Source organism: Leuciscus leuciscus (assembly GCF_965113295.1).
Source record: "Leuciscus leuciscus genome assembly, chromosome: 16".
Classification (NCBI taxonomy): Eukaryota; Metazoa; Chordata; class Actinopteri; order Cypriniformes; family Leuciscidae; genus Leuciscus; species Leuciscus leuciscus.
Genome location: NC_138740.1, coordinates 1,073,219 through 1,099,329, shown reverse-complemented (window position 1 = coordinate 1,099,329; position 26,111 = coordinate 1,073,219). Strand labels below are relative to the sequence as shown.

Below are 26,111 nucleotides of genomic sequence, written 5' to 3'. Positions count from 1 at the left end.
GTTTTCTGAGAGTATTTGCAACATGTGCTGAATAAAGAGCCTAAAATGAATGACTTGTCCTGTTACTCTTTACTAGAGGACACAACAGAGAGCAATCAGCGTGAAACAGAACAGGTGTGATGAACTAATCAACAGCCAAGGAGACTAATGCCGAGTTCACACTGCACGAATTTAGCCCCGATTTTCACTCGCTGACAGGTTTCGCGAGATCGCAGACAAAAGCCCGAAATCACAGGCAAATCGGTGCTCGTTTACACGAGTGACAATCACGCAGTGTGTGAATGATCAAAGACGCGATCTGAGAGAATCCCCGACGAGTCAATCCTGCGGTGTGAATGTGTTCTGACTGAAAACTACATCGGCACTGACCTAGAGCCAATGAGAGAGCAAGATACAGGGCAGCGGGATGTTCGGGGAGGCGTTATGGACCAGAATATCAGTATTTTAATAGATATGTTTACAATAATATCCAACAGAAACAAAGCACAAACATTTGCTTGACTAGCAGCAACAGCAGCACATTGCAAAATAATTTATTTACCCCCAACTCTCTGTGCAGAACACTCAATTCTTGCTTCCCGCGTCTCCCCAACCATTTCATAATCTGTTTTTCTTGTTCTCCTTTTCGCTGCAAATCAGCGCACAGACAATTTGGATTGCAAGCTTCTAGCAGGCTATCATTATTAAAGGATTAGTTCACCCCAAAATGAAAATTTCCTAATAATTTACTCACCCCAATGCCATCCAAGATATCCATGTCTTTCTTTCCTCAGTGGGAGAGAAATGATGTTTTTTGAGGAAAACATTTCTGGATTTTTCTTCTAACAATGGACTTCATTGGTTACCATCGTTTTTAAGTCCAAATCAATGCAGTTTAAAAAGTCTTTGAAGTGTTTAAACGGGCTGTACGCGATCACAGCTGAAGAAGAGGTTGTTATCTAGCGAAACGATCATTTAATTTTTTTAATTTTTTTTATTTATAGACTTTTTACCTTCAATCGTTCGGATTGAGCTGATCAACAAACGGACAGGGAACTACGTCATCACGTTGAAACGTCACGCCGGCGCCGGCAGAAGTACCGCCCCACTGTTTACAATGCGACCGTACGTAGGAGGATAGTTCAAATAGTATTGTTTGCTATTATATAAATATATATATAGTAATAGTATTCAGTGAATATGAATATGAATAGTATATGAATAGCATTCTGATGAATTTGAATAGTAGTTCAAATAGTATTGCCAGCGCCGGCACGTGACCTTTCAACGTGATGATGTAGTTCCCTGTCCGTTTGTTGATCAGCTCAATCCGAACTATTGAAGGTAAAAAGCCTATAAATTATATAATTTTTCGAAAATGACCTATCGTTTCACTAGATAACAACCTCTTCTTCAGCTGTGATCGCGTACAGCCCGTGTAAACACTTCAAAGACTTTTGAAACTGCATTGATTTGGACTTAAAAACGATGGTAACCAATGTAGTCCATTGTTAGAAGAAAAATCCAGAAATGTTTTCCTCAAAAAACATAATTTCTCTCCCACTGAGGAAAGAAAGACATGGATATCTTGGATGGCATTGGGGTGAGTAAATTATTAGGAAATTTTCATTTTGGGGTGAACAAATCATTTAATAACAAATTTAGTCTCGCGCGAGAACTCTCTCTCTTGCGTTATTTCCTTATTTAGTTGTGAAACGTAGTTTGCAGACCATACAGAAGTTGTGTGAAACCCCTGTCCCGACCCATCATGCAGTGTGAACACAGCAGTGACCCGACTTCTTTGAAAATCGTGCTGTGTGAACTCGGCAAAATCAGGGAACGGAGGAAGACGGGGACGCAGAAACTAAACAGAAACAGAGTTGTGCTGCGTTATCCAAAATCAGTTTCCAAAGGTACCTGTGTACACAAACCCTGCCTGCCTGTGAAATCACTGGCTCATAGGACAATGAACGAACAGTTACATATGTATTTTATTGATACTACATTGCATATAAAATTTGTAGGGATATTCAATAATATTTACCCAGTGATGTTGTAAAACAAGTTTGCAGATTTCTGTTCTGTAGATCAGTGTACAAGTATTTGATTGGGCTCAAAATAGAGAGAAAGGCATGTATTAGAGTTACTTTTAGTATTATATCAGAAAGTATCTTACCATCTGGGCCATGCACATACATTTTGAGGGGCAATGGCCCAAACCAAAAAAGGGGGCACTATAAGAAGGGTGACTCTGAGGCAGTATCATCATTAATATAGAGAATGAACAACAAACCTTTTACAATCATATTGTAAATACACTTAGGCTTTCTTATAATAATAATAATAATAATACATTTAATTTTAGGCGCCTTTCAAGCCACCCAAGGTCACCTTACAAATATAAATAAAATAAGTAAAATAACATTAATGTCTAAAAATAAACTGTTAACTGCTATTAAAAGAATTTAAAAACAACTAATTAGCTAATGCTAATGAGGTGGAGGGGTGCTTAAAGTTTATAAGCTGACTTGAAAAGATGGGTTTTGAGAGTGGTTTTGAATTGAGAAATAGAGTCTATAGCACGAATATGAGGGGGAAGAGAGTTCCAGAGTTTTGGTGCAGCATGGGAGAAAGCCCTTGCTCCCATTGTGGAGAGTCTGATGTCTGGTGTTACCAGTAATCCTGCTGATGATGAACGAAGTGAACGTGAGGGTATGTAGGTCTGTAACAGTTCTGTGATATATGAAGGGGCGAGGTTGTGCAGGGCTTTGAATGTCATTAACAAGACTTTAAAGCTGATTCGTTGTGGTATTGGGAGCCAGTGCAGTTGTATCAGCAGGGGTGTGACATGGTCGGTAGACTTGGTACGGGTGATGATGCGTGCAGCTGAATTTTGGAGAAGTTGGAGCCGGTGGAGTAATTTATTGGGGATTCCTTGCAGGATCGCATTACAATAGTCGATGCGAGAGGTCACCAGGGTGTTGACAAGGACTTCAGTGGAGTGTTGCGAAAGTGAGGGGCGCAGCTTTGAAATGTTTCTGAGGTGAAAATAAGCCGTCCGACAGATGTAATTGATGTGTTTGGAAAATGAAAGGGTACTGTCCAAAATAACTCCCAGGCTCTTAACCTGTTTGGAGACTGGTATGACATCCTCCCCAATAGATAATGATGACAGGTTGGATTTTGAGAGTGTGGATGGAGTGCCAATGACCAATAGCTCTGTTTTGTTACTGTTTAGCTGGAGATAATTGGTGGTCATCCATGCCTTGATGTCGTGGATACAGGTGACAAGGGTGGTTGGGGGAAGTGTAGCAGTGGGCTTAGTAGATACATAAAGCTGTGTATCATCTGCATAGGAATGAAAGTTAATGCCATGATATCTGAAAATATTTCCTAACGGGAGGAGGTAAATGATAAATAAAAGCGGCCCCAATACTGATCCCTGTGGAACTCCATGTTGGAGTGCTGCGCTCTCTGACTGGTGATCTTCAATTTTGACAAAAAATGTTCGGTCTGTCAGGTAGTGTGCAAACCACTTAAGGGCAGTTCCACAGAACCCTATAATTTCAAGCCGCTCTAGCAATATTTGGTGGGATATTGTGTCGAAAGCGGCACTGAGGTCTAGGAGGATGAGAACGGATAGTAGGCCAGCATCAGCTGCACGGAGAAGATCATTAGTAATCTTAACAAGGGCTGTCTCTGTACTGTGCCGTGACCGGAACCCAGATTGAAATTGTTCAAGAAGATTATTATCACGAAGATAAGTCTGGAGTTGGATTGCAACCACTCTCTCAAGCATTTTTGAAATGAAGGGCAGATTTGATATGGGACGATAGTTATTAAAATTATTACAGTCCAGTCCTGTTTTTTTCAATGTGGGTCTAACTATCGCAGTTTTTAGTGATGCAGGGACTATACCAGTTGACAAAGATGATTTGATAATGGAGGTTATCAGTGATGTTATAGTAGGTAGACAGGTCTTTACAAGGAAGGTAGGGATGGGGTCCAGGTGACATGTAGAAGAATTAGATTTTGTAATGAGCTCTGAGATAAACTCCTCAGTTGGAAGACTGAAGTTACTGAAAACAGCAGATGGGGCTAAATATATCACAAATGATGTTGACAGTGCAGCCTGTGTGGTGTTCGCCATGGCCAGTTGTTGGTGGATTTTGGAGATTTTTGAATCAAAAAACTTAAGGAAAGCAGAGCAGTAATCATCCGAGATGTTGTTGGTGTTTGAATTTGCAGGTTTCAGCAGCCTTTTCACTGTAGAGAAAAGTTTCCTTGTGTTCCCATCACCCGCATTAATGCTATTCGCATAATATATATTCTTAGCTGTATTCAGCATGTTTTTATAATGGAGAACATGTTCCGTGTACATTTCTTTGTGAACTGTGAGTCCTGTCTTGTTGCTGAGCCTCTCAAGACGTCGTCCTTTAGCTTTGACCTGACGTAGCTCAGGTGTGTACCATGGAGCTGTGTGAGCAAAAGAAACAGTCCTAGTTTTTTTTAGGGGCTAGGATATCAAGTGCTGTAGATAAGCAGTCATTGTAGTAGTCCACTAAGTCCGAAGTCATTGAAGTAGCAGCAGGGTCTGGGTATAAGGTAATTAATTCCATGAAATCTTCATTCTTTATATGTCTGATGTTACGGTATGACATTATCCTATTTACTTTTAATTTCCTGAGTGTCAAGGCAGCGTTGAACAAAACAACCTTGTGATCAGAAACCGGCAAATCAGACGAGTGAATATTAGTTGGAATAATGCCTATACAACAAACCAAATCAAGTGTATGTCCCTTTGAATGAGTTGGAAATCCAACATATTGGGTCATCCCAAAACAGTCCAGTGTTGATTTAAAATCTTTTGTAAGTGAATTTTCAATGTGGTCGAAGTGAATATTAAAATCCCCCATCAAAATGATATGAGGAGACATTTCATTAATTATTGTTAAGATAGTTGAAAGTTCATGGTTAAAATATTTTGAGGACTTAGGTGGCCTATACAGCACACAAATAACAGTAGGCGTGTGGCCGTGAAGTTTCATGGCCAGCATCTCAAATGAGGGCTGTTCTGGTAAATTAAGTAATTCCACCTTAAGAGACTCGCGGTAGATCAGCGCAAGACCACCCCCTTTCCCGGAAGTTCGGGGTTTTGACAGATAAACAAATCCAGGCGGAGTAGCAGAATTTAAATGGAGAAAATCGTTTTGTTGTTGCCAAGTTTCGACTAGACCTAAATAATCCAAGTTTTGGTCAATAATTAGATCATGGATCAGAAGGCCTTTGTTGGTGATGGAACGAACGTTGTAGAGGGCAAACCTGTGGAGAGTGTTGTACGATTTTGCGACGAATTTTGCCAGTGGAATTAACACACTAGCACGTCGATCGGAGTCTTTCCTCTTCTGAACTCGTGTGCCGCCAGTCCAAAATGAACTGATAGACCCAACCTGTTCCTCATCGGAAATACAGTAGTTTCGCCGGGAGCCACGGTGGATATATTTTGGTCGCCGAAAAAGAATATCTCGATGGAACTTGAGACTTCTCGGCAATTTGGTCTGCACCGAGGCTCGCAGTCGGTATAGCTCATCAGGTGAGTACTTCAGTATTTTCTGGGTTGGGATGATAGAGATCATAGTTGTGAGAATGATCCACAGTGGAAGCTTGAAGTTCACCATGATTTCAGTTTATATCCAAACTAATCCACATAAAAACTAATCAACAAAGATACAACAAAAAGTTCGATATAGGCAGCGGCAGCCAAAAACGCGCCAGCGTTCGCCCAAACCGGAAACCGAAAAGGATCTGCCTGTGAGTAATCTTAAATCTTAGTAATCTGCCCTTATCACACTCTAGCATATTCCTTTACTGTGAGCCAGTTCAGCTGTGTGATTTGGCTGATGCTCAGTGGGCTCTCCCTCACTCTCTGAGCTAAAATGGAAGTATTAGACATTTCATTTCATATTATACAGAATAAATCTATATTAGGCTATATAGGGTACAACGGGTCTAAAGTCACACTGGGGTAAAAGGCGCATTTGACTTTATTCTCTTTTAAACCACTAGATGGCACAATATTCAGCTCAGCACTTTTCCTAACCACCGCCTATGGAAGAAAAATAATGTCAAATGTTTTTGAAATAAAAAGCCTGTTGAATTGCACTACTTGAAAAAAAATAGGCCTTACATTAACCATGCTTGCATTTTAATGCATTGCATTTTTATGGACTGAAATTCAACATGGTTGAATATTTAAGCTGTGAATATTTCAATTAAAAACATTTCAAACACATTTTCATTATTAAAAATTCAATAATCCATATTCACCTTTCATATTTCACTTCCAAAATATTCAAACTGTTTAAAAATACAACCAATAATATTCAACAGGCGTTTTTCGGTCCATTTTATTTCGCTTTGCAAATTCGCTTCCACAAATTCAGTGGTTCAAATTCGACAGTAAATTCAACATTGACATCCAGGAACTGCAGGAAAAGCAGTAGATTGCCGAGCATACTCTCCATCTGCTGTTAGTCGACCTCACCAGCAGGGGGTGCAAGCGCGTGTTGTTGACGAAGACCAGCAACAGTTAGAACAAGCCATTCATTCATAAAATGAAAATGATTATCTGTGTCAGTATATACAGTATATGCGGAAAAGATGATAAACACACAAAAGCTATGTTAATGTTGCATTCAATAACTTCATTGTTACTTTCCCTGTGTAGCCTACATGTCATCAGCTTTCTCTACCATGAACAGGATTATAATCGGTTTCCCTCAATACCTCATACTCAAGGATTCCCCTTCCGTCGGGACAAAACGCTTAACGTAGCTTTATGGACTAATACAGTGATATAAAAGACCAAACTCGCACCTTATTAGGGAAGTAGGCTGTAGGCTACTATAGGCTACAGGCAAGCAGATGGACTCAGAATATGAACTTAACGCACAAAGTTTCATGCAGAGCGTTTCGTGATATACTGGCACAAAATCAACACTTGATCAATTAATACTAACACTTTCTTTTCTCTTCTCTCTCTCTCTCTCTCTCTCTCTCTCTCTCTCTCTCTATATATATATATATATATATATATATAGTTAGTATAGTAGGCTGCCTACGTGTATTGCATTAGTTTAAACTGGGAAGAGTCACAGCACTTTCATATTGTTGTCCTCCTATTGTTAGTTGAACTGTAAATCGCTTTGGATAAAAGCGTCTGCTAAATGACTAAATGTAGCCTAATAAATGTAAAATTGGCTTGACATTGGACATTCGCACATTTTAATAATGAAAATGTGTTTGAAATGTTTTTAATTGAAATATTCACAGCTTAAATATTCAACCATGTTGAATTTCAGCCCATAAAAATGAAAGCCCTAAAAATACAATGCATTAAAATGCAAGCATGGTTAATGTAAGGCCTATTTTCAACAGGCTTTTTATTTCAAAAACATTTGACATTATTTTTCTTCCATACATACAACATTATACACGTTTCTAACTTCAATAGCAAACTTTAATTTATTTGAATAAAAAATCTAAGGGTGTGCAGTATGCCTGACACTACATGAACACTTTACAGTTGGTTTTATGACTGTAAGTCGTTCTATTCAAATGCTATTGAAGTTAGAAACATGTATACCAAAGTCGTATACACTTTAGAGACGGTCCCTAAATGTGCGAATGTCCAACATCAAGCCATCTTTATGCCAGTCTATCACTGGGAAACGCTCAGCATTAAACTTTGCGCGTTATTCTGAGTCCATCTGGAGCTGGACTTGCGTTTGGTTTTTAATATCACTGTATTAGTTATATTAGCTACGTTAAGCGTTTTGTATGTCCAGCAGGGGAATCCTTAAGTATTGAGGGAAACCCTAATAGCCTGCATGCAGCACATTGCCACAATATAAAGTTAAGGCAACTAAACAACCAAGAGAAATATATGTCAACCTCAAAAATGTAACATTGGATCTGTATATCCGCATCGGCGAATAACATTATCTTGTTCACGGTAGAGAAAGATGCATGTAGGCTACACAGGAAAAGTAACCGTTAAGACACTGAATTTAACATAAAACCGCCTTCATAATAATCACAAATACACTTACATTGCTGTAAATTAGTTTTATGAATGAATGGCTTGTTCTAACTGTTGCTGGTCTTCGTCAACAACACGCGCTTTTGCACCATCTGATGGTGAGGTCGACTAACAGCAGATGGAGAGTATGCTCGGTAATCTACTGCTTTTCCTGCAGTTCCTGGACGTCAATGTTGAATTTACTGTCGAATTTGAACCACTGAATTTGTGGAAGCGAATTTGCAAAGCGAAATAAAATGGACCGAAAAACGCCTGTTGAATATTATAGGTTGTATTTTTAAACAGTTTGAATATTTTGGAAGTGGAATATGAAAGGTGAATATGGATTATTGAATTTTTAATAATGAAAATGTGTTTGAAATGTTTTTAATTGAAATATTCACAGCTTAAATATTCAACCATGTTGAATTTCAGCCCATAAAAATGCAAGCCCTAAAAATACAATGCATTAAAATGCAAGCATGGTTAATGTAAGGCCTATTTTTTTTCAAGTAGTGCAATTCAACAGGCTTTTTATTTCAAAAACATTTGACATTATTTTTCTTCCATTCTTCTGATGATGCATGTGGAATTTTGGCTGATCTTTGACTTGATCGTGGCAAAGTTGATTCTGCGCTAATTTGGTCTAATATTTGATTTTTTTTTTTTTATGTTGTGGATTTATGTAGCAATTGAGAATTGCTACAATTATTAAATATATTTTGAAACAAAGGTCTCAAGAATCTTAACTTTTTAAAATAATTTTGTTTCTGTATTTTTTAAATGAACTTTTTTGATGACAGTATATTTATTGAACAAAAATGAATTATGTAATTGATCAAAATAAACCAAAAAATAGTTCACACTTTGCTAAAGTGTTTGTTTTGAACAAATATCATTATTAAATAACTTTTAATTATTAAAAGGTCTCTGGGAGGGGTGCTGGAATGTGCTCCGACTGGGGACTCCGTCTACTGGAGGACTTCAACGCCCACGTGGGCAGCGACAGTGACACCTGGAGGGGCGTGATTGGGAGGAATGGCCCCCCTGATCTGAACCTGAGCAGTGTTCTGTTATTGGACTTCTGTGCTAGTTACAGCTTGACTAGCTTGTCAACAGCTTGTCCATAACGAACACCATATTCAAGCATAAGGGTGTCCATCAGTGCACGTGGCACCAGGACACCCTAGGCCGGAGGTCGATGATCGACTTTGTGGTCGTTTAATCTGACCTCCAGCCATATGTCTTGGACACTCGGGTGAAGAGAGGGGCGGAGCTGTCAACTGATCACCACCTGGTAGTGAGTTGGATCCGATGGCGGCGGAGGAAGCTGGACAGACTCGGCAGACCCAAACGTAATGTGAGGGTCTGTTGGGAACGTTTGGCAGAGTCCCCTGTCAGAGAGATCTTCAACTTCCACCTCTGGCCATAAGGTCTCCGGTGCCTGTCGAGGCGGCAATCCCCGAACCTGCTGGTGGACACCGGAAGTAGACACGGTGGGCAGCTGTTGACCTCAACTGGGGATGTCGTCGGACTGTGGAAGGAATACTTCGAGGATCTCCTCAATCCCACCGACACATCTTCCATTGAGGAAGCAGAGGCCGAGGGCTCGGAGGTGGACTCGTCTATCACCCGAGCTGAAGTCACCGAGGTAGTCAAGAAGCGATGAGATCCGTCCTGAGTACCTCAAATCTCTGGATGTTGTGGGGCTGTCTTGGCTGACACGCCTCTGCAACACAGCGTGGCGGTTGGGGACAGTGCCTCTGGGATGGCAGACCGGGGTGGTGGTCCCTCTTTTTAAGAAGGGGGACCGGAGGGTGTGTTCCAACTACAGGGGGATCACACTTCTCATCCTCCCCGGGAAAGTCTATGCCAGGGTACTGGAGAGGAGAATACAGCCGATAGTAGAACCTCTGATTCAGGAGGAACAGTGCGGTTTTTGTCCCAGTCGTGGAACACTGGACCAGCTCTATACCCTCTCCAGGGTGCTGGAGGGTTCATGGGAGTTTCCCCAACCAGTCCACATGTGCTATATGGATCTGGAGAAGGCATTCTACTGTGTCCCTCACGGTGTCCTGTGGAGGGTGCTGTGGGACTATGGAATCGGGGCCTTTTGCTAAGGGCTGTCTGGTCCCTGTAAGACCGGAGCAGGAGCTTGGTTCGCATTGCCGGCAGTAAGTGAGACTTCTTCCCGGTGCATGTTGGACTCCGGCAGGGCTGCACTTTGTCGCCGGTTCTGTTCATACATTTTATGGACAGAATTTCTAGGCGCAGCCAGGGGCCGGAGGGTGTCAGGTTTGGGGACCACACGATTTCGTCTCTGCTTTTTGCAGATGATGTTGTCGTGCTGGCCTCATCAGACCAGGACCTTCAGCATGCACTGGGACAGTTTGCAGCCGAGTGTGAAGCGGCTGGGATGAGAATCAGCGCCTCCAAATCCGAGGCCATGGTTCTCAGTAGTGGTGTCGAAATTAATCGTTTCTACAATGCATCGCGATGCAGACGAGGACGGTTCAATAATAGACCATAACCGATTATAATGTACTGACGCTTTTCTGACGTAATTTGTCGCGTACGTGCTTTGTCGCGGTAGCATACAATGACAGAGGGAGGTGAGACGCGAGTGCGAGAAAATAAAAAATGCTCCAACTGCTTTAAAAGCCGACATCTGGGCACATTTCGACTTTTATGAACAACCTGGTAAGCACGACCTGCAGAAGACACGCGCTGTGTGCGCTCATGTCGCAACGTCACCCGAATCCGCAGCCAAAAACAAATCTCCCACCTGCCCCAATAATTTTCTCTGATTTAAGTATCCGCACCCGATGGTCAAATTACAATTGTTCTGTGTTGTTACGCGTAATTATAAATGGATGATCATCACCTTCAACAGCGGACTTGGCGACGGTTGATGCGCGCATCTTTAATGGTAACATAATACACTGATTAATGAGCGCTGCTTTTAAATGAATTTTTTTTTAAAACAACATTTATTTGACAGATTTTCCTTTCCTTAATGGCATAAACAAGCTTGACTCCCTTGAAACTTATACTGGAATGTCACTGTTTCTGTCACTGGGACTTCCCGAACAAGCGAGCACACGCGCGCACACATCACTTTTGAAGTAAAATAGAAAATTGAGGATGCAGTGCATCGTGATGCACCGTGTGTCACAGTATATACTGTGTTCTGTGTTTTCTGTGTTTGGTTCTGTGTTGATTGTGTTCACCTGGACTCATTAACTCTGATTACACCTGTTCCTTGCTTCCATTGTGCCAGCTGCCACTCATTTAGGTCATGTGTATATATACTCTGTCTTGTGTTGTGTCAGTTGCTGGTTCATTGTCTGAGTTTCAGTTTCTGTGTTAATGGTGTTGTAGTTTTATGTATTTACTATATTCATTTGGATTACCGTGTCGTCTCCATGTGAATGTTCCGGTCTGTTCCTGGTTTTCACCATTGATCATCTTCCACCAACGCCACTACCAATCATCCAGCACTCTCTACTACCGTTATCCTTTGATCATCATTGTTGCTATCTGGACATTACATCATTCCTCCTTCCTGTGTTGTGTGTTTACCTGTTTATAATAAACTCTTTTACTTTACACTTGCGCCTACATCCTCATCAATCGTACCGTGACACCGTGATATCGAATTGAACTGTCGATGACATGATAATCGTAATCGAACCGAACCGTGAGACCAGTGTAGGTTCACACCCGAAGTTCTCAGTTGGAAAAGGATGTCTTGCCCACTTCAGGTTGGTGGAGAGATCCTGCCTCAAGTGGAGGAGTTTAAGTATCTTGGGGTCTTGTTCACGAGTGAGGGAAGGATGGAACGGGAGATTGACAGACGGATCGGTGCAGCTTCTGCAGTAATGCGGTCGATGTACCGGTCTGTCGTGGTCAAGAAAGAGCTGAGCCGCAAGGCGAAGCTCTCGATTTACCAGTCAATTTACGTTCCTACTCTCACCTATGGTCATGAGCTTTGGGTCATGACAGAAAGGACAAGATCCTGGATACAGGCGGCCGAAATGAGCTTTCTCCGCAGGGTGGCTGGGCGATCCCTTAGAGATAGGGTGAGAAGCTCGGTCACTCGGGAGGAGCTCAGTGTAGAGCCGCTGCTCCTCCACATCGAGAGAGGCCAGCTGAGGTGGCTCGGGCATCTGTTCCGGATGCCTCCTGGACGCCTTCCCGGGAAGGTGTTCCGGGTGCGTCCCACCAGGAGGAGACCCCGGGGAAGACCTAGGACACGCTGGAGGGACTATGTGTCTCGGCTGGCCTGGGAACGCTTCGGTGTCCCCCCGGAAGAGCTAGAGGAAGTGTCTAGGGAGAGGGAAGTCTGGGCATCTCTGCTTAGACTGCTGCCCCCGCGACCCGGCCACAGATAAGCAGAAGAAGATGGATGGATTATTAAAAGCATATTACAGTTTTTCTCGATTGCTAAGACACATTTCTTGAAAGCTGCTCTCCTTTTCTCTAAACTGTGAACACAAAACCCAATTTTCAAGCTACATTCACAAAACCTCAGACTCTTCTTGCAAAACCAAACTTTCACCTCAAAACAGTTCAATCTGTGCTCAAAACTGAACTATGTTGTCAAATCGTGCCCCGAGTCAATCAAAATTAAAAAACACTACTGAACAGTCACTAAACACTACGTAGAAAAATAGAAAACACAATGCTCAGGACATGAAGCTGGAGAAATAAATGTTTATTGTTCACTGTAGGCTAAATGCATGTTGCAAAACAAAAAAACCCTGTGCATTTAGCACTTGTACAAAAAGACATTGAACCACTCTCTAACCGGGAGGGCGCTGTGAAAACTCACATTGTCCCAAACAACAACATAGATGGAATGCTCATCCTGCTGCCCTAACAGAGCATCTCTGGAAAATGAGGAGCTGGTGAGTGTTGTAGGGCCCCAGGTTGGCATGATGGTGGACAACCCATGATTGCTGATGACAGCACATAATGTGACATTGCCACCACGCTGCCCAGGAACACCAAAAATGGCCCGATGGCCAATCATATTACGGCCTCTCCTTCTCCTTTTGGTGAGATTAAACCCAGCTTCATCCATGTAGATGTATTCATGGGGTCTTTCCATTGCATCCAGTTGAAAAACCCTCTGTAGAAATAGATATAGTTTTGTAAGTGATACGGAAAAAGTGATTTTAGGCCACTACAGTAAATCACTACTTAGAGTAATCAACATTGAATGTGTCTGGATATATGCCAACCTGTACATACTGGAATCTTTGCTCTTTGACTCTGTCTGAGTTGCGATCAAAGGGCACTCTGTATAGCTGTTTCATGCGCAGACTGTTGCGCTTGAGGACACGATCAACAGTAGAGAGGCTGACACTGTTGATACCCTCAAAATTTACATGGTCCTCAATGATCTTCTGCTGAATTTCACTCAGTTTAATGGCATTGTTCTCACGGACCATATCAACAATTAGGGTCTCTTGGTGTGGGGAGAACATACCTGTCCTCCCACCCCCATGTGGCAGTCTTTCAATTCTACAGAAAGAGAACATGGAGTTACAAAAAATATACATGGAATACTAGGCCTACAAACAGTTAGACCAACCCTCCATTACAAAACTACAGTACATTGGTACAGTGATGTACTGAAACATACATTTACTTACAGTATACTGTGGTACAGTATATAGTATGTCATACAGTAATTGCTGTCAACATTTACATACTGTACTATAATGTCAAAAAAAGGTAATTACCTGTTCTCTTCTCTAAATCTTCGGATTATGGTGGACACAGTGAATCTACTGATGTTTGGTTGTACCCTTTGTCCAGCCTCCCTCATGCTCATACCATGGACAAGAACATGGTCAATCACAGTAGCTCTGATTTCATCAGATATCACTGTTCTTTGTCTTCGCTGACCACCTCGACCACCTCGACCACCTCGACCACCTCAACCTCCTCGACCTCCTCGACCTCCTCTCACACGAACTCTTCCTCTCAGATTTCTATCCATTGTAGGGCCTCACAAACCAGTGCTCTCTGAACTGGCTTACTGTATATGTTCCCTCAGATCCACAAGTGTGATCAATTTTGAGTTGTTGTGTTCAAGTGGTGACACCTGTGCTTTAATTGTGTTTGACTTTTGTCACCTGTGCTCACCATTATGCAGCACGGGTGCATCACAATGAAAATGTGTTGGCATAACTTGGCAAGTTGTGTCTAAACAGGTGAAAAGTGCTTATGGTTTTGCCAAAAGAGTGATTGATTCAATCAGTGGGTTCAGGCAACTGAGCATTTGGTTCAGACAATAGGGTTTAGTGTTTTAGCAATTGAGAAAAACTGTAATTTAGCTAAAGTAGGCCTATTTGTGTCATTACTGTGTGTCTTTTGTCCCGTGCAGGTTTTACTTCCATGAACTTGGATATTTTGCTCAAGTTGTTAGCACTATTAGAAGACCAGGAGCAAAACATTACCGACAGAAATACAAATACAAACTACCAAATTACTAATTTCGTGTATCAACTACTGTTTGTAATGTGGATTGTAATCTGTAATCTACCTGTCAATGTGACGACATTCTATTCTGAAACTTTTATTTTGCTTATATGCGACAGTCGTCTGTGAGGAGCAGCCGCTTACTTTCGTTTATGTTGTTTACGTTTATTTTATTTCTAAAGTTAGACTGAACATTCGTTGGTCCCCGCCTCCTCCTTCCCTGAGCTTTGAACTTCGTAACATATAGAAATAAATTGTAATCGATAAATTAACTTTTGTCTATTATTAGAAATGTGCCTTTCAAGATGTTGATTTATGATACTGAGAAAGAACCGATCATGGAGGAGTCTTCTGTCCAGGTCGGTAGTGTTGTTAAAGTGCTTATCATTTAGGTCAGATTTGACTTTACCAAACCAGGGAATAATAGAAATAATTAATTTCTCACCCATTTAAATGATTATACTTCTTGTTCTCTGGGATAGAGAGAACTTTACTTTCAGAAAGGTCAAACCCTTCCAAGTGTTTTAATAAAGTGTTTATCCATGAACTGTAAATAAATGCCTTTCACCACTGGACACTTTGACTAGTTTCTTGTGAATTTTACCTTCATTCATCCTCAAAGGCACCAACAGATCAGACTGGTGAAGGGAGATTTATAAAATACAACAAATGCCTACATACTTAAAAGGGTGTCCTTCGTCGGACTTCTGTACGGCGTGCACGACTGACTTGTAGACTCTGAAAGTGATGGTGACACAGAGCAGGGCCAGGAGCAGGTAGGATACGACACTGATAACACTGAACCTGGCTAGAGATATGAGCACCAGCATCGAGCCACCAAACACTAGCACTGACTTCTTCGGCTCCTGCCAATACACCAATCCCCGCACTGCAGAGAGATAGGGATGTTGGAACGATGGCAAGATGAAGACTGCCTCCTCATGGTCCTTTTCATTGGTCCAATCCTGGACTGCAGAGAGAGAGAGAGAGAGAGAGAGAGAGAGAGAGAGTGAGAGAGTGTGTGTGTGAGAGAGAGAGAGAGAGAGAGAGAGAGAGGGAGAGGGAGAGAGAGAGAGAGAGAGAGAGAGAGAGAGTGTGAGAGAGAGAGAGAGAGAGAGAGAGAGAGAGAGAGAGAGAGAGAGTGAGTGAATGAGAGAGAGAGAGAGAGAGAGAGAGAGAGAGAGAGAGAGAGTACTTTGACCTCTCAAATGTGAGTTTAATCTCTTAGCAAAATTCATGGGTGTTGCAATTCACTTATTGAACAGTAGGTTTATTGCAGTGGCATGTGTGGTGATCAGGGTGGTGATCTAAGATCTATGATTTAAGATGTTTTAATATCAAATATCATGTTCCAGTTGCATTTGATGTTGAGTTTCCGGGTACTTTCAAGCAGCAAGCAATACTATAATATTTTGGTGTGTTTATATTGAATTCATCCTCTACTATATACAGTACTGTGCAAAAGTCTTAGGCATGTTAATATGTATAAAAAAAATTAAATAAAATAAATGTTTTAAGTCATTTATTTATATATTTTGCTGTAGTGTGTCAGTAGGAAATATCAGTTTACATTTCCAAACATTCTTTTTGCCATTCATTATAATAATCCAGTGAGATTTGTGTATGCACAAGGAGTCTGACAACAGCCAGGAAGGTTTCTTCAAGCGTCTCGGAGACGTTCCCGCAGTTCTTCTGGATTTAGTCTGTGTCAGTTTCTTCTGTTTCTTCATGTAATCACAGACGGACTCGATGATGGTGAGATCAGATCATACCGGCTGTTGTCAGACTCCTTGTGCATACACAAATCTCACTGGATTATTACAATTAATGGCAAAAAGAATGTTTGGAAATGTAAACTGATATTTCCTACTGACACACTACAGCAAAATATATAAATAATAGTGCTGTCATACGATTAAAATATTTAATCGCGATTAATCGCATTAATGTCATAGTTAACTCGCGATTAATCGCACATTTTTATCTATTCTAAATGTCTCTTGATTTCTTTTTGTCCCATTATTTTTTTTCTCATTTTAATGCTCTTATCAACATGGAAAAGTGGATCGGCTTGTTTTGTGCAAATGTTTTTTTTATTGAAAACAACATTGGCATACTGTAGTGTTCAATTTGACACTAACATTCTCACTTGGAGCAAATAATCTCTCACACAATGTAACACTGTCCATCAATAAAAGGGTGAAAGAAATACTGACGAGGTCCTGATATTGACGAGGGGCGGAGAATTCGCATCAGCTGTGTGTGTGCTTGGCCATCCAGTGGTATTTCAGACTGGACGTGCTGCGAAGCCTGCGATGATAGCTCAGTTCACAACGACAAAACACACAGATCACTTTGGTCTTGTCAATTGAACCATTTGGCCACTTTTTTAAAATTAAACTTTCCATTCAGAATCTTATTGGCATCCATTTCGGCGTTTCGCGCTCATCATTCATCCACTCAAAACGTAATGTTAAAGGCGCACACTGGACGAGAAGCGAAGCGCAGCGCGTCGTATTTAAAATTCGAACACATTATTCTCTATGAGTGTACACCACACCGGCGGCGCCATTCTGCGTTTTTATTGCTGGCCATAAACTGAGAAAGTGCGGCGTGCCTGTTATTTTGTTTTCGGTCAAGCTAGATCCGGTGGTGTTGTAGTTTTACTAACGTTACTAGTTGTTGCAAAAGCATGTGAAAAAAAACTACAAAGTTTGTTAGGCGTTAATCGCACGATAAAAAAATTGACGCTGTTAAAATGGGTTTGCGTTAACGCCGTTAATAACGCGTTTAACTGACAGCCCTAATAAATAACTGACTTAAAACCATTTTTTGGGGGGGGATATTTACATGCCTAAGACTTTTGCACAGTACTGTATATTTTTTTAGTGTTTTTTTTTTTTTTTAGGTTGTTTCAAGCATCTGGGAGACATTTGGTTCCTGTTTCCCTGATCTGTTTAGTTTCTTTATGATTATTGATTTAATTATGCAGCTGTCTCTAGTTTTATTAATGATCTAGTCCTGTGTATTTAAGCCCTTGGTTCCCTTTGTTCAGTGTTCCATCTTGTCTTTAGTTTACATGAATGTGTGATATATTCCCTGTGTTTTCCTAAGTGTTCTAAGTATATTTAATAAAGCCTGTTCTTGCTTTGTTCTCCATCGCTCGTGCTCTTCATTACTACAATCATACTTGACAGAAGACTGAACCCAGAAAGAGTTTGAATAAGGACTTACCTCGGACTGTTTGCTCTGTTTGGAGCAAAAGAAACGATCCCTCAAAGACTACATGTGTGACTTTTTACAACTGGCATTTCCCTGATCACTCCCTGTGCGGGTTTTTCTTGACCATCCTGAACGAGCACACAAAGGCTATGTTCAGACTGTCAGTCCAAATCCGATTTCTGTGTATATTAGATTGAAATCCGATCAGATTTAGCAAGTGTGAACGGCAAAAAATCACATGAAATGTGATTTATTCAAATCCGTTTCAATCTAAATCCATATGTGGTGTGAAATCCCTACTCTAAATCACATTTCTGGAAATCCGTTTCAGTCTGACCACTCTGATCAGATTTCGAGTGGTTTATGTGACTTTCTCACGCCACGTAATATGTAAACGTAAGACGTTGTTATAGGAAACATGCTGAAAGTCGCAGCCGAAACAAGGCTCTGTTGTTCCAAAGTGCCGAACGAGCAGAAAATGACAATTTAACGGAGACATGTCTATAAACCGGCGGAGACAACAGCGCGTAATAAAGCCGCTCACACCAGCCTCCTACGGTCCTCCCGCTCCCTCAGAAGACGCAGTAGTCCAGCATCTCTATTGCAAACCCCTCCATGTTGCGGTTGTTGTTGTATTTGGCATATTCCTACCAACGCAGCATCATTGCCTTAAAAACCAATGCAGATATTCCGGAAGCTGCATGAACACACAAATCGGATCTGAACAGTTGCGATACACAGTGTGGACATCAATAATCTTAGATCAGATTCCAGTCGGATACACAAATTATTGGATTTGGACTGACAGTGTAAACGTAGTCAAAACACGCCTGCCCGCTGATGTTCCTCGGGGGACTTTCGCAGCATGTGTTGGTGAACTGTGGATCACTGTTTACTCTCTGCCCCGCTGAGGAGGACATCATCAGCCCCACTCCGGACCCGGAGCCCAGCCACGCCTCTAACGGATGAAGTGCCTGAGCCCACCGCAGACAGAGGCCCGAGCCTGCCTCTATGCCCACGCCTGAGCTGACACATCACCGCCCCGGAGCCTGAGCACAGCGATAGCTCTGACCAGGTGCGAGAGCCGGCAACATCGTCCGTCCCAGTGGGTGCGCTCGTGGAGTGAGTTGGCATGGGGGAAGCCCCGCCCACCCTCTGGGGGAAGCCCCGCCCGCACTCTGGGGGAAGCCCCGCGCGCACTCTGGGGGAAGCCCCGCCCACACTCTGGGGGAAGCCCCGTGCACCCTCTGGGGGAAGCCCCGTGCACCCTCTGGGGGAAGCCCCGCCCGCACTCTGGGGGAAGCCCCGCCCGCACTCTAGGGGAAGCCCCGCCCGCACTCTGTGGGAAGCCCCGTGCACCCTCTGGGGGAAGCCCCGTGCACCCTCTGGGGGAAGCCCCGCCAACCCTCTGGGGGAAGCCCCGCCCGTACTCTGGGGGAAGCCCCGCCCGTACTCTGGGGGAAGCCCCACCCGCACTCTGGGGGAAGCCCCGCCCGCACTCTGGGGGAAGCCCCGTGCACCCTCTGGGGGAAGCCCCGTGCACCCTCTGGGGGAAGCCCCGCCCGCACTCTGGGGGAAGCCCCGCCCGCACTCTGGGGGAAGCCCCGTGCACCCTCTGGGGGAAGCCCCGTGCACCCTCTGGGGGAAGCCCCGCCCGCACTCTGGGGGAAGCCCCGCCCGCACTCTGGGGGAAGCCCCGCCCGCACTCTGTGGGAAGCCCCTCCCGCACTCTGGGGGAAGCCCCGTGCACCCTCTGGGGGAAGCCCCGCCAACCCTCTGGGGGAAGCCCCGCCCGCACTCTGGGGGAAGCCCCGTGCACCCTCTGGGGGAAGCCCCGTGCACCCTCTGGGGGAAGCCCCGCCCGCACTCTGGGGGAAGCCCCGCCCGCACTCTGGGGGAAGCCCCGCCCGCACTCTGTGGGAAGCCCCTCCCGCACTCTGGGGGAAGCCCCGTGCACCCTCTGGGGGAAGCCCCGCCAACCCTCTGGGGGAAGCCCCGCCCGTACTCTGGGGGAAGCCCCACCCGCACTCTGGGGGAAGCCCCGCCCGCACTCTGGGGAAGCCCCACCCACAATCTGGGGGAAGCCCCACCCACACTCCTGCCACTGAGGGTGAGCTGTGTCTGGCCTCTGGGAATTATTTTAACGAACTGGAATTGTAATTCCCCTAAGTTTCCCGTCACAGCTGGTCCCGCCCAGTCTCCTGCATCTCCAATGATCCCACCCAGCCTCCCTCTCCCAGTCCTTTGGCCCTGCCTCTGCTGTGTCCCTTCAGTTCCTCGGCCTCCGCCGGATGCGCCTCTGGTCTTCCGATCTCTTTGGCAGGAGAATCCCGTGTCAAAAGAAAAAGAAAATCACTCATTGTTTTTGAGTGAATAACTTTTGTATCTTTAAAAGGATTAATATCTATTTTATTTAAGTGTTATTTTACATTTTATTTTAATTTCTGAACTTTGTTCGGTTGTGTTTATTTGTGCCATTGCTAATTTGCTTACTTGTTCTTACTGTATTACTGACTGTATTGTTTTGATTAAATGTTTGAAATTTATATTAGTTTAGTTTATTTATATGTAGTTTATTCGTTAGTTGTTCTGGCTGCTGACTTTTGTTCATGGTATTCAGCTGAAACAGAATGTTTTGCAAAAACACAGAATAAATATGATTGATATCTAAATGTTTGACTGTTTATTTTTTTTATATTGGAATTGAAACTGGGAATCAATAACAATTGTAATCGATAAGCAGAATTGGACTTGGAATCGGAAACCCTAAACCTATAACTCAAATAATACCCCAAAGTGCATTTGAAGTTTGTTATTTGGGACAGGGCCATGCTCTTAAACCTCACCCACTACAAACATGTGACTGCCACCAGAAGGAAACTATAATAAGCATATTAAACGAACAAGATGGCGCCGCGGATGGCTGCCTCGGTGTGGAGCTCTCCAGTTATTGTGTTGTTTTTGTTGGTTTGTTCTGCGTTTAGTCATTCTTTTCCTATCAGTTTCACCAAAGACGAACTACTGGACATTAGGAAACACACACCAGACAACTTTTTTACAGATTTTGATTACTCAGACGTTTTACTGGACATTCTCGTCGGAGGGGCAGCGGTGTTGTTCAAACGCGCGGTCAGACGCAAACGCGGGAAGCGCGCTGGCGCGCTGGTGAAACTCCGCGAGCGCGGCCTCCGCACTGCACTCCCCAGTATTCATCTTGCAAATCTCCGATCTCTTCCTAACAAAATGGACGAACTTCTTCTCCTCACCCGCACTAACAAGGATTTTTTAAACTCCGCTGCTCTGTGCTTCACTGAAACCTGGCTGAGTGAAGCCATACCGGACAACAGGGACGTGCACAGACATTTTGAGGGGCAGGGGCTCAAGTGAAATAAAGGGCACTTCTCATACGTATTTTTTTTTCTTTTTATAAACAAAAAAGTATATATATTAACACAACTCTGACTTCCTTTTAAAAAAATTAATTAAAAAAGTTAATTAATTTTATCTTCCTCAAACTCACGCAATTGTTTCATTTTCAAAAGATGTCTACAAAATAATCAGTTCACACAGAAACCATGGTCTCCTTAGTATTCACTAGGTTTATAGAGCAGCAAAGGAAAGCATTCCACAATGTGCATGTTTTGAAAACATTTTCTATGCTACTAGTTTCAAGTATATATGAAGAGTTCAGATGCAAAAGCCTCTAAGTGCCATCTGAAATTTTCTTCTAAAATGAGCATTTTTTTTCAAGCTCGTATATTTAAGTTCAGTAATTTAACTTAAATGACAATTAAGAAGTCATTTTCATTGCCAGTTATGTGAAATAAGTGAACATAAACATACAAGCTTGATAAAAATGATCATTATAGAAGGAAATTTCAGATGGCACTTAGAGGCTTTTTCATCTGAACTCTTCATATTTAGAATAACCTAAATAACTGCATCAAGCAGAGGGGCGTGTTTTACTAATAATTTGTTTATTTTTGCACAAGGCACTACATCGTTTTAATTATTTTGGTGTTATCAGAATACATAACACTTTAAAATTAAACTTACAAAAATAATTGAGTAAAAATTCAATAAAAGCCAATGTCATGTATTTGTGGTTGTATGGAATACTATTTTATAAAGGTTTAGAGGAAATAAAAAAAGTAAAATTACTCATAAATAAAAAGTTAATTTATAAATATTGTTATTTGTAATGTTTAATGTTAACTTATTTCTACTCAGTTTTATTTATTAATGTAGGCTACCAGATGCAGTTACTCAGATTTACTACATTTTTTAGAGTGTATCCTCCATCTGTTTGCATCTGTAGATTTCTTCTAAATTCACCAATTTAGATTTCTAAATTTCAGGGGGAAAGACTCTTGATGGAAGTCATTAACTGAGGACGTTCTGTATGCAAATTAGGCGTCAACTAGTTAAAATGCGCACATTTGCATCTAATTGACAGGGCAATGCAGGTATTTTAGGATAAACAAAATAACTAAAGCATATCACCTGGTGGTGATATATGCTTATTTTATTAACTTATTTTATTACATGGCTTGGTTGAATTCCAATGTAGAATGCGGTTGCCATGAAAAACAGAGGGTTGCTATGGACTCACAGGATTCTAACCGTAGAGACGGAGGGTACTATTTTCTTTAGCGGAAGCAATACAATCGGGTTTAACAATCGGGGGAGAGGGAGAGGGAGAGGGAGAGGGAGAGGGAGCGCTTCAGAACTCCTTACCTGATATTTAGATATACTATTCCTCAATAAATACATTTGTTTGACAGGGAAGCTGTGCGCAAACAGAAATATATATTATTTAAAAAAAAAAAAAAAAAAAAAAAAAGCACCCCAGAAAAAAGGGCACTTTCTCTCCAGGAATAAAAAGGGCAGGTGCTCAAGCCCCCTTTGATGTCTATGTGTGCACGTGCCTGCCGGACAACGCACTACATCTGCCGGGCTTTCAGCTGTTCCGAGCGGATCGCATCGCGGAACTAACGGGGAAAACGAGAGGTGGTGGATTGTGTTTCTACATTAACGAAAGTTGGTGTTCAGATGTAACAACACTGAAGAAGATGTGCTCTCCTAACTTAGAGGTGCATTTCATAAACTGTAAACCTTTCTACTCGCCGCGGGAGTTTTCCTCATTCATTCTCGCGAATGTTTACATTCCTCCAGACGCGTGTGTGAGCGCGGCGATACAACAGCTGGCTGAACATATAGCTGAAATGGAACAAAGGTACCCAAACTCTCTTTTAATCATTCTTGGGGATTTTAACAAAGCAAATCTCTCCCGTGAACTGCCAAAATACAGACAGCATGTTACATGTCCTACCAGAGACAGTAATATATTGGACCACTGTTACACCACGATAAAGAATGCGTATCACTCCGTCCCACGGGCAGCTTTGGGGCTCTCTGATCACTGTTTGGTTCATCTTATACCGACCTACAGGCAGAAACTGAAATCAGCTAAACCTGTAATAAGGACTGTAAAAAGATGGACCAACGAAGCAGAGCAGGATCTACAGGCCTGCTTCGATTGCACTGATTGGACTGTTTTCGAAGCTGCAGCCACCGATCTGGATGAGCTCACAGATACTGTAACATCATATATCAGTTTCTGTGAGGATACATGCATTCCTACCAGGACATTCTTATCATTCACTAATGATAAACCATGGTTTACTGGCAAACTCAAACAGCTTCGTCATGCCAAAGAGGATGCTTACAGAAGTGGGGATAAAATCTTGTATAACCAGGCCAGAAACAGACTGACAAAGGAGATCAGAGTTGCTAAAAGAAGCTACTCTGAAAAGCTGAAAACCCAGTTTTCAGCCAACGACCCGGCATCAGTCTGGAGAGGCCTGAGGAACATCACCAACTACAAATCACCATCCCCCCGATCTGTGGAGAATCAACAACTGGCTGACACTCTCAATGCATTCTATTGCAGGTTTGAGAAGCCCAGACTCACACTTCACACCCGCTCTGATGTGCACTTCACACATCCACCATCACCTCCTGCAACCCCTCTCCTCCCCCCTTCTGCCATCCAACCTGAGCTTAAGGTCTGTGTGGAGGACGTGAGCCGAGTCTTCAAAAAACAGAAGACTAGGAAAGCTTCAGGCCCAGACGGCATCTCATCTGCTTGTCTAAAAGCCTGCGCTGACCAACTGGCCCCAGTCTTCACGCAGATCTTCAACAGATCATTGGAGCAGTGTGAAGTTCCCTGCTGCTTCAAACGCTCCACTATCATTCCGGTTCCCAAAAAACCTAAAATCACTGGACTTAATGACTACAGACCTGTCGCTCTCACGTCTGTGGTCATGAAGTCGTTTGAAAGACTGGTGTTGGCCTATCTGAAGGACATCACTGGACCCCTGCTGGATCCCTTTCAGTTTGCTTACAGAGCAAACAGGTCTGTGGATGATGCAGTCAACATGGGACTGCACTATATCCTGCAACATCTTGACAGACCTGGGACTTATGCACGGATCTTATTTGTGGACTTCAGTTCGGCCTTCAATACCATCATCCCTGATCTTCTCACAGCCAAACTGACTCAGCTCTCCATGCCATCCTCAATCTGTCAGTGGATCTCCAGCTTCCTGACAGACCGGCAGCAGCGAGTGAGACTGGGGAAGCTCTCATCCAGGACCCTCACCATCAGCACTGGCGCCCCCCAAGGGTGCGTTCTCTCCCCACTGCTCTTCTCCCTGTACACTAATGACTGCACTTCTAAAGACCCCTCTGTCAAGCTCCTGAAATTTGCAGACGACACCACCGTCATCGGTCTCATCCAAAATGGTGACGAGTCTGCTTACAGACTGGGGGTTGAACAGCTGGCTGTCTGATGCAGCTATAACAACCTTGAGCTGAACACGCTCAAAACAGTGGAGATGATTGTGGACTTCAGGAGAAAATCCCCAGCACTCCCCCCTCTCACCATCATGAACAGCACTGTGGAAGCAGTGGAGTCATTCAGGTTCCTGGGCTCAACCATCTCTCAGGACCTGAAGTGGGCAAATCACATTGACTCCATTGTGAAAAAGGCCCAGCAGAGACTGTACTTCCTTCGCCAGCTGAAGAAGTTCATTCTGCCACAGGAGCTGCTGATCCAGTTCTACTCAGCCGTCATTGAGTCTGTTTTAAGCACTTCCATCACTGTCTGGTTTGGTTCAGCTACCAAATCGGACATCAGGAGACTACAACGGACAGTCCGGACTGCAGAGAGGATTATTGGTGCCCCCCTGCCAACCCTCCAGGACCTGTACTCTTCCAGAGTGAGGAAGAGAGCAGGTAAAATCATCACAGACTCCACTCACCCTGGACACCCCCTGTTTGAACTGTTACCGTCAGGACGGCGACACAGATCACTGGCCACAAGAACATCCAGGCACAGGAACAGTTTCTTTCCACAGGCCATTTCCCTTCTGAACACTTAACATGCCCCCCAAGGCATATGCCTGTAAGTGCAATACTCCCACTGTCTAGTGCAATATTCTCTAACTCAGGTGATATTTATATTTATATTATTCATACTACTCAAAATACTGTAAATATGTTCATAATCTGTAACATGCACTAGACTCCCACTGTCTAGTGTAATATTCTCTAACTCAGGTGATATTTATATTTATATTATAATTCATACTACTCAACAATACTGTAAATATGTTCATAATCTGTAAATGTTTATTCAGACTAAACCCAACTGTGACCCCTTTTTTTACTTTTTATACTATTTTTATTTTTTTTTAATATATTTTATTCTTAGAATTTGTATTACTATGTTTCTTGTTGTATTTGTATTTGTATATGTGCACTGGAAGCTTCAGTACCAAGAAAAATTCCTTGTGGGTGCAAGCACACTTGGCAATAAAGCTCTTTCTGATTCTGATCCTGATTCTAATTGTAATATCAGATCCACTGATAAATGATGCCGTCTGGTGGATGAATCAAGAATTGCAGATGAGAGGGGAAACAAATTTAGCCTTATTTAATAAAATTGATTCAACATAACAACTATTCATACTCAAATAATGTGTTTCATAATGCCTGATACGTCATTTAATCCTTATGAGCCTTGATGTAGTGCATATTCGCTCTCTGTTGCCTGTCCTCATTAAGATCTAAGCTGACGATGAGAGTGTTGTTGTGATGTGCATGTCCTTTGCTTTCCTGTCAGTAGATATTTCATAATCTAGATCAACAAAAACATTGATAATTCTGATAACATGCCATTTGTTGTATCTACTGTTTTGTTTACTTATATCATTAATATCAAGTTGTCTTTACTTATATCATAATTAAGATATTTGCTAGAAAAGCAAGCGTT

At 42.7% G+C, this 26,111-nt stretch overlaps 2 protein-coding genes across 2 annotated transcripts in view; both read right to left on the bottom strand.

The window, feature by feature from the left end:
• Positions 1-26,111, bottom strand: part of LOC309477939 (reticulon-3-B-like) — a 47,380-nt gene that overhangs the window by 20,683 nt on the left and 586 nt on the right. The window contains exon 2 of the mRNA XM_082141458.1: positions 15,233-15,521. Within this exon, the coding sequence (XP_081997584.1) occupies positions 15,233-15,521 (289 nt within the window). The remainder of the gene's footprint in view (positions 1-15,232; positions 15,522-26,111) is intronic.
• LOC309477506 (uncharacterized protein) lies at positions 9,573-15,224 on the bottom strand (the record flags this gene model as incomplete). Its single annotated transcript, XM_082140785.1, has 4 exons — positions 13,810-15,224; positions 13,306-13,588; positions 12,870-13,193; positions 9,573-9,788 (listed from the first exon to the last, which is right to left on the bottom strand). Exons 1-4 carry the CDS (start codon positions 13,899-13,901, stop codon positions 9,573-9,575), a joined length of 915 nt encoding a protein of 304 aa, XP_081996911.1. The 5' UTR covers positions 13,902-15,224.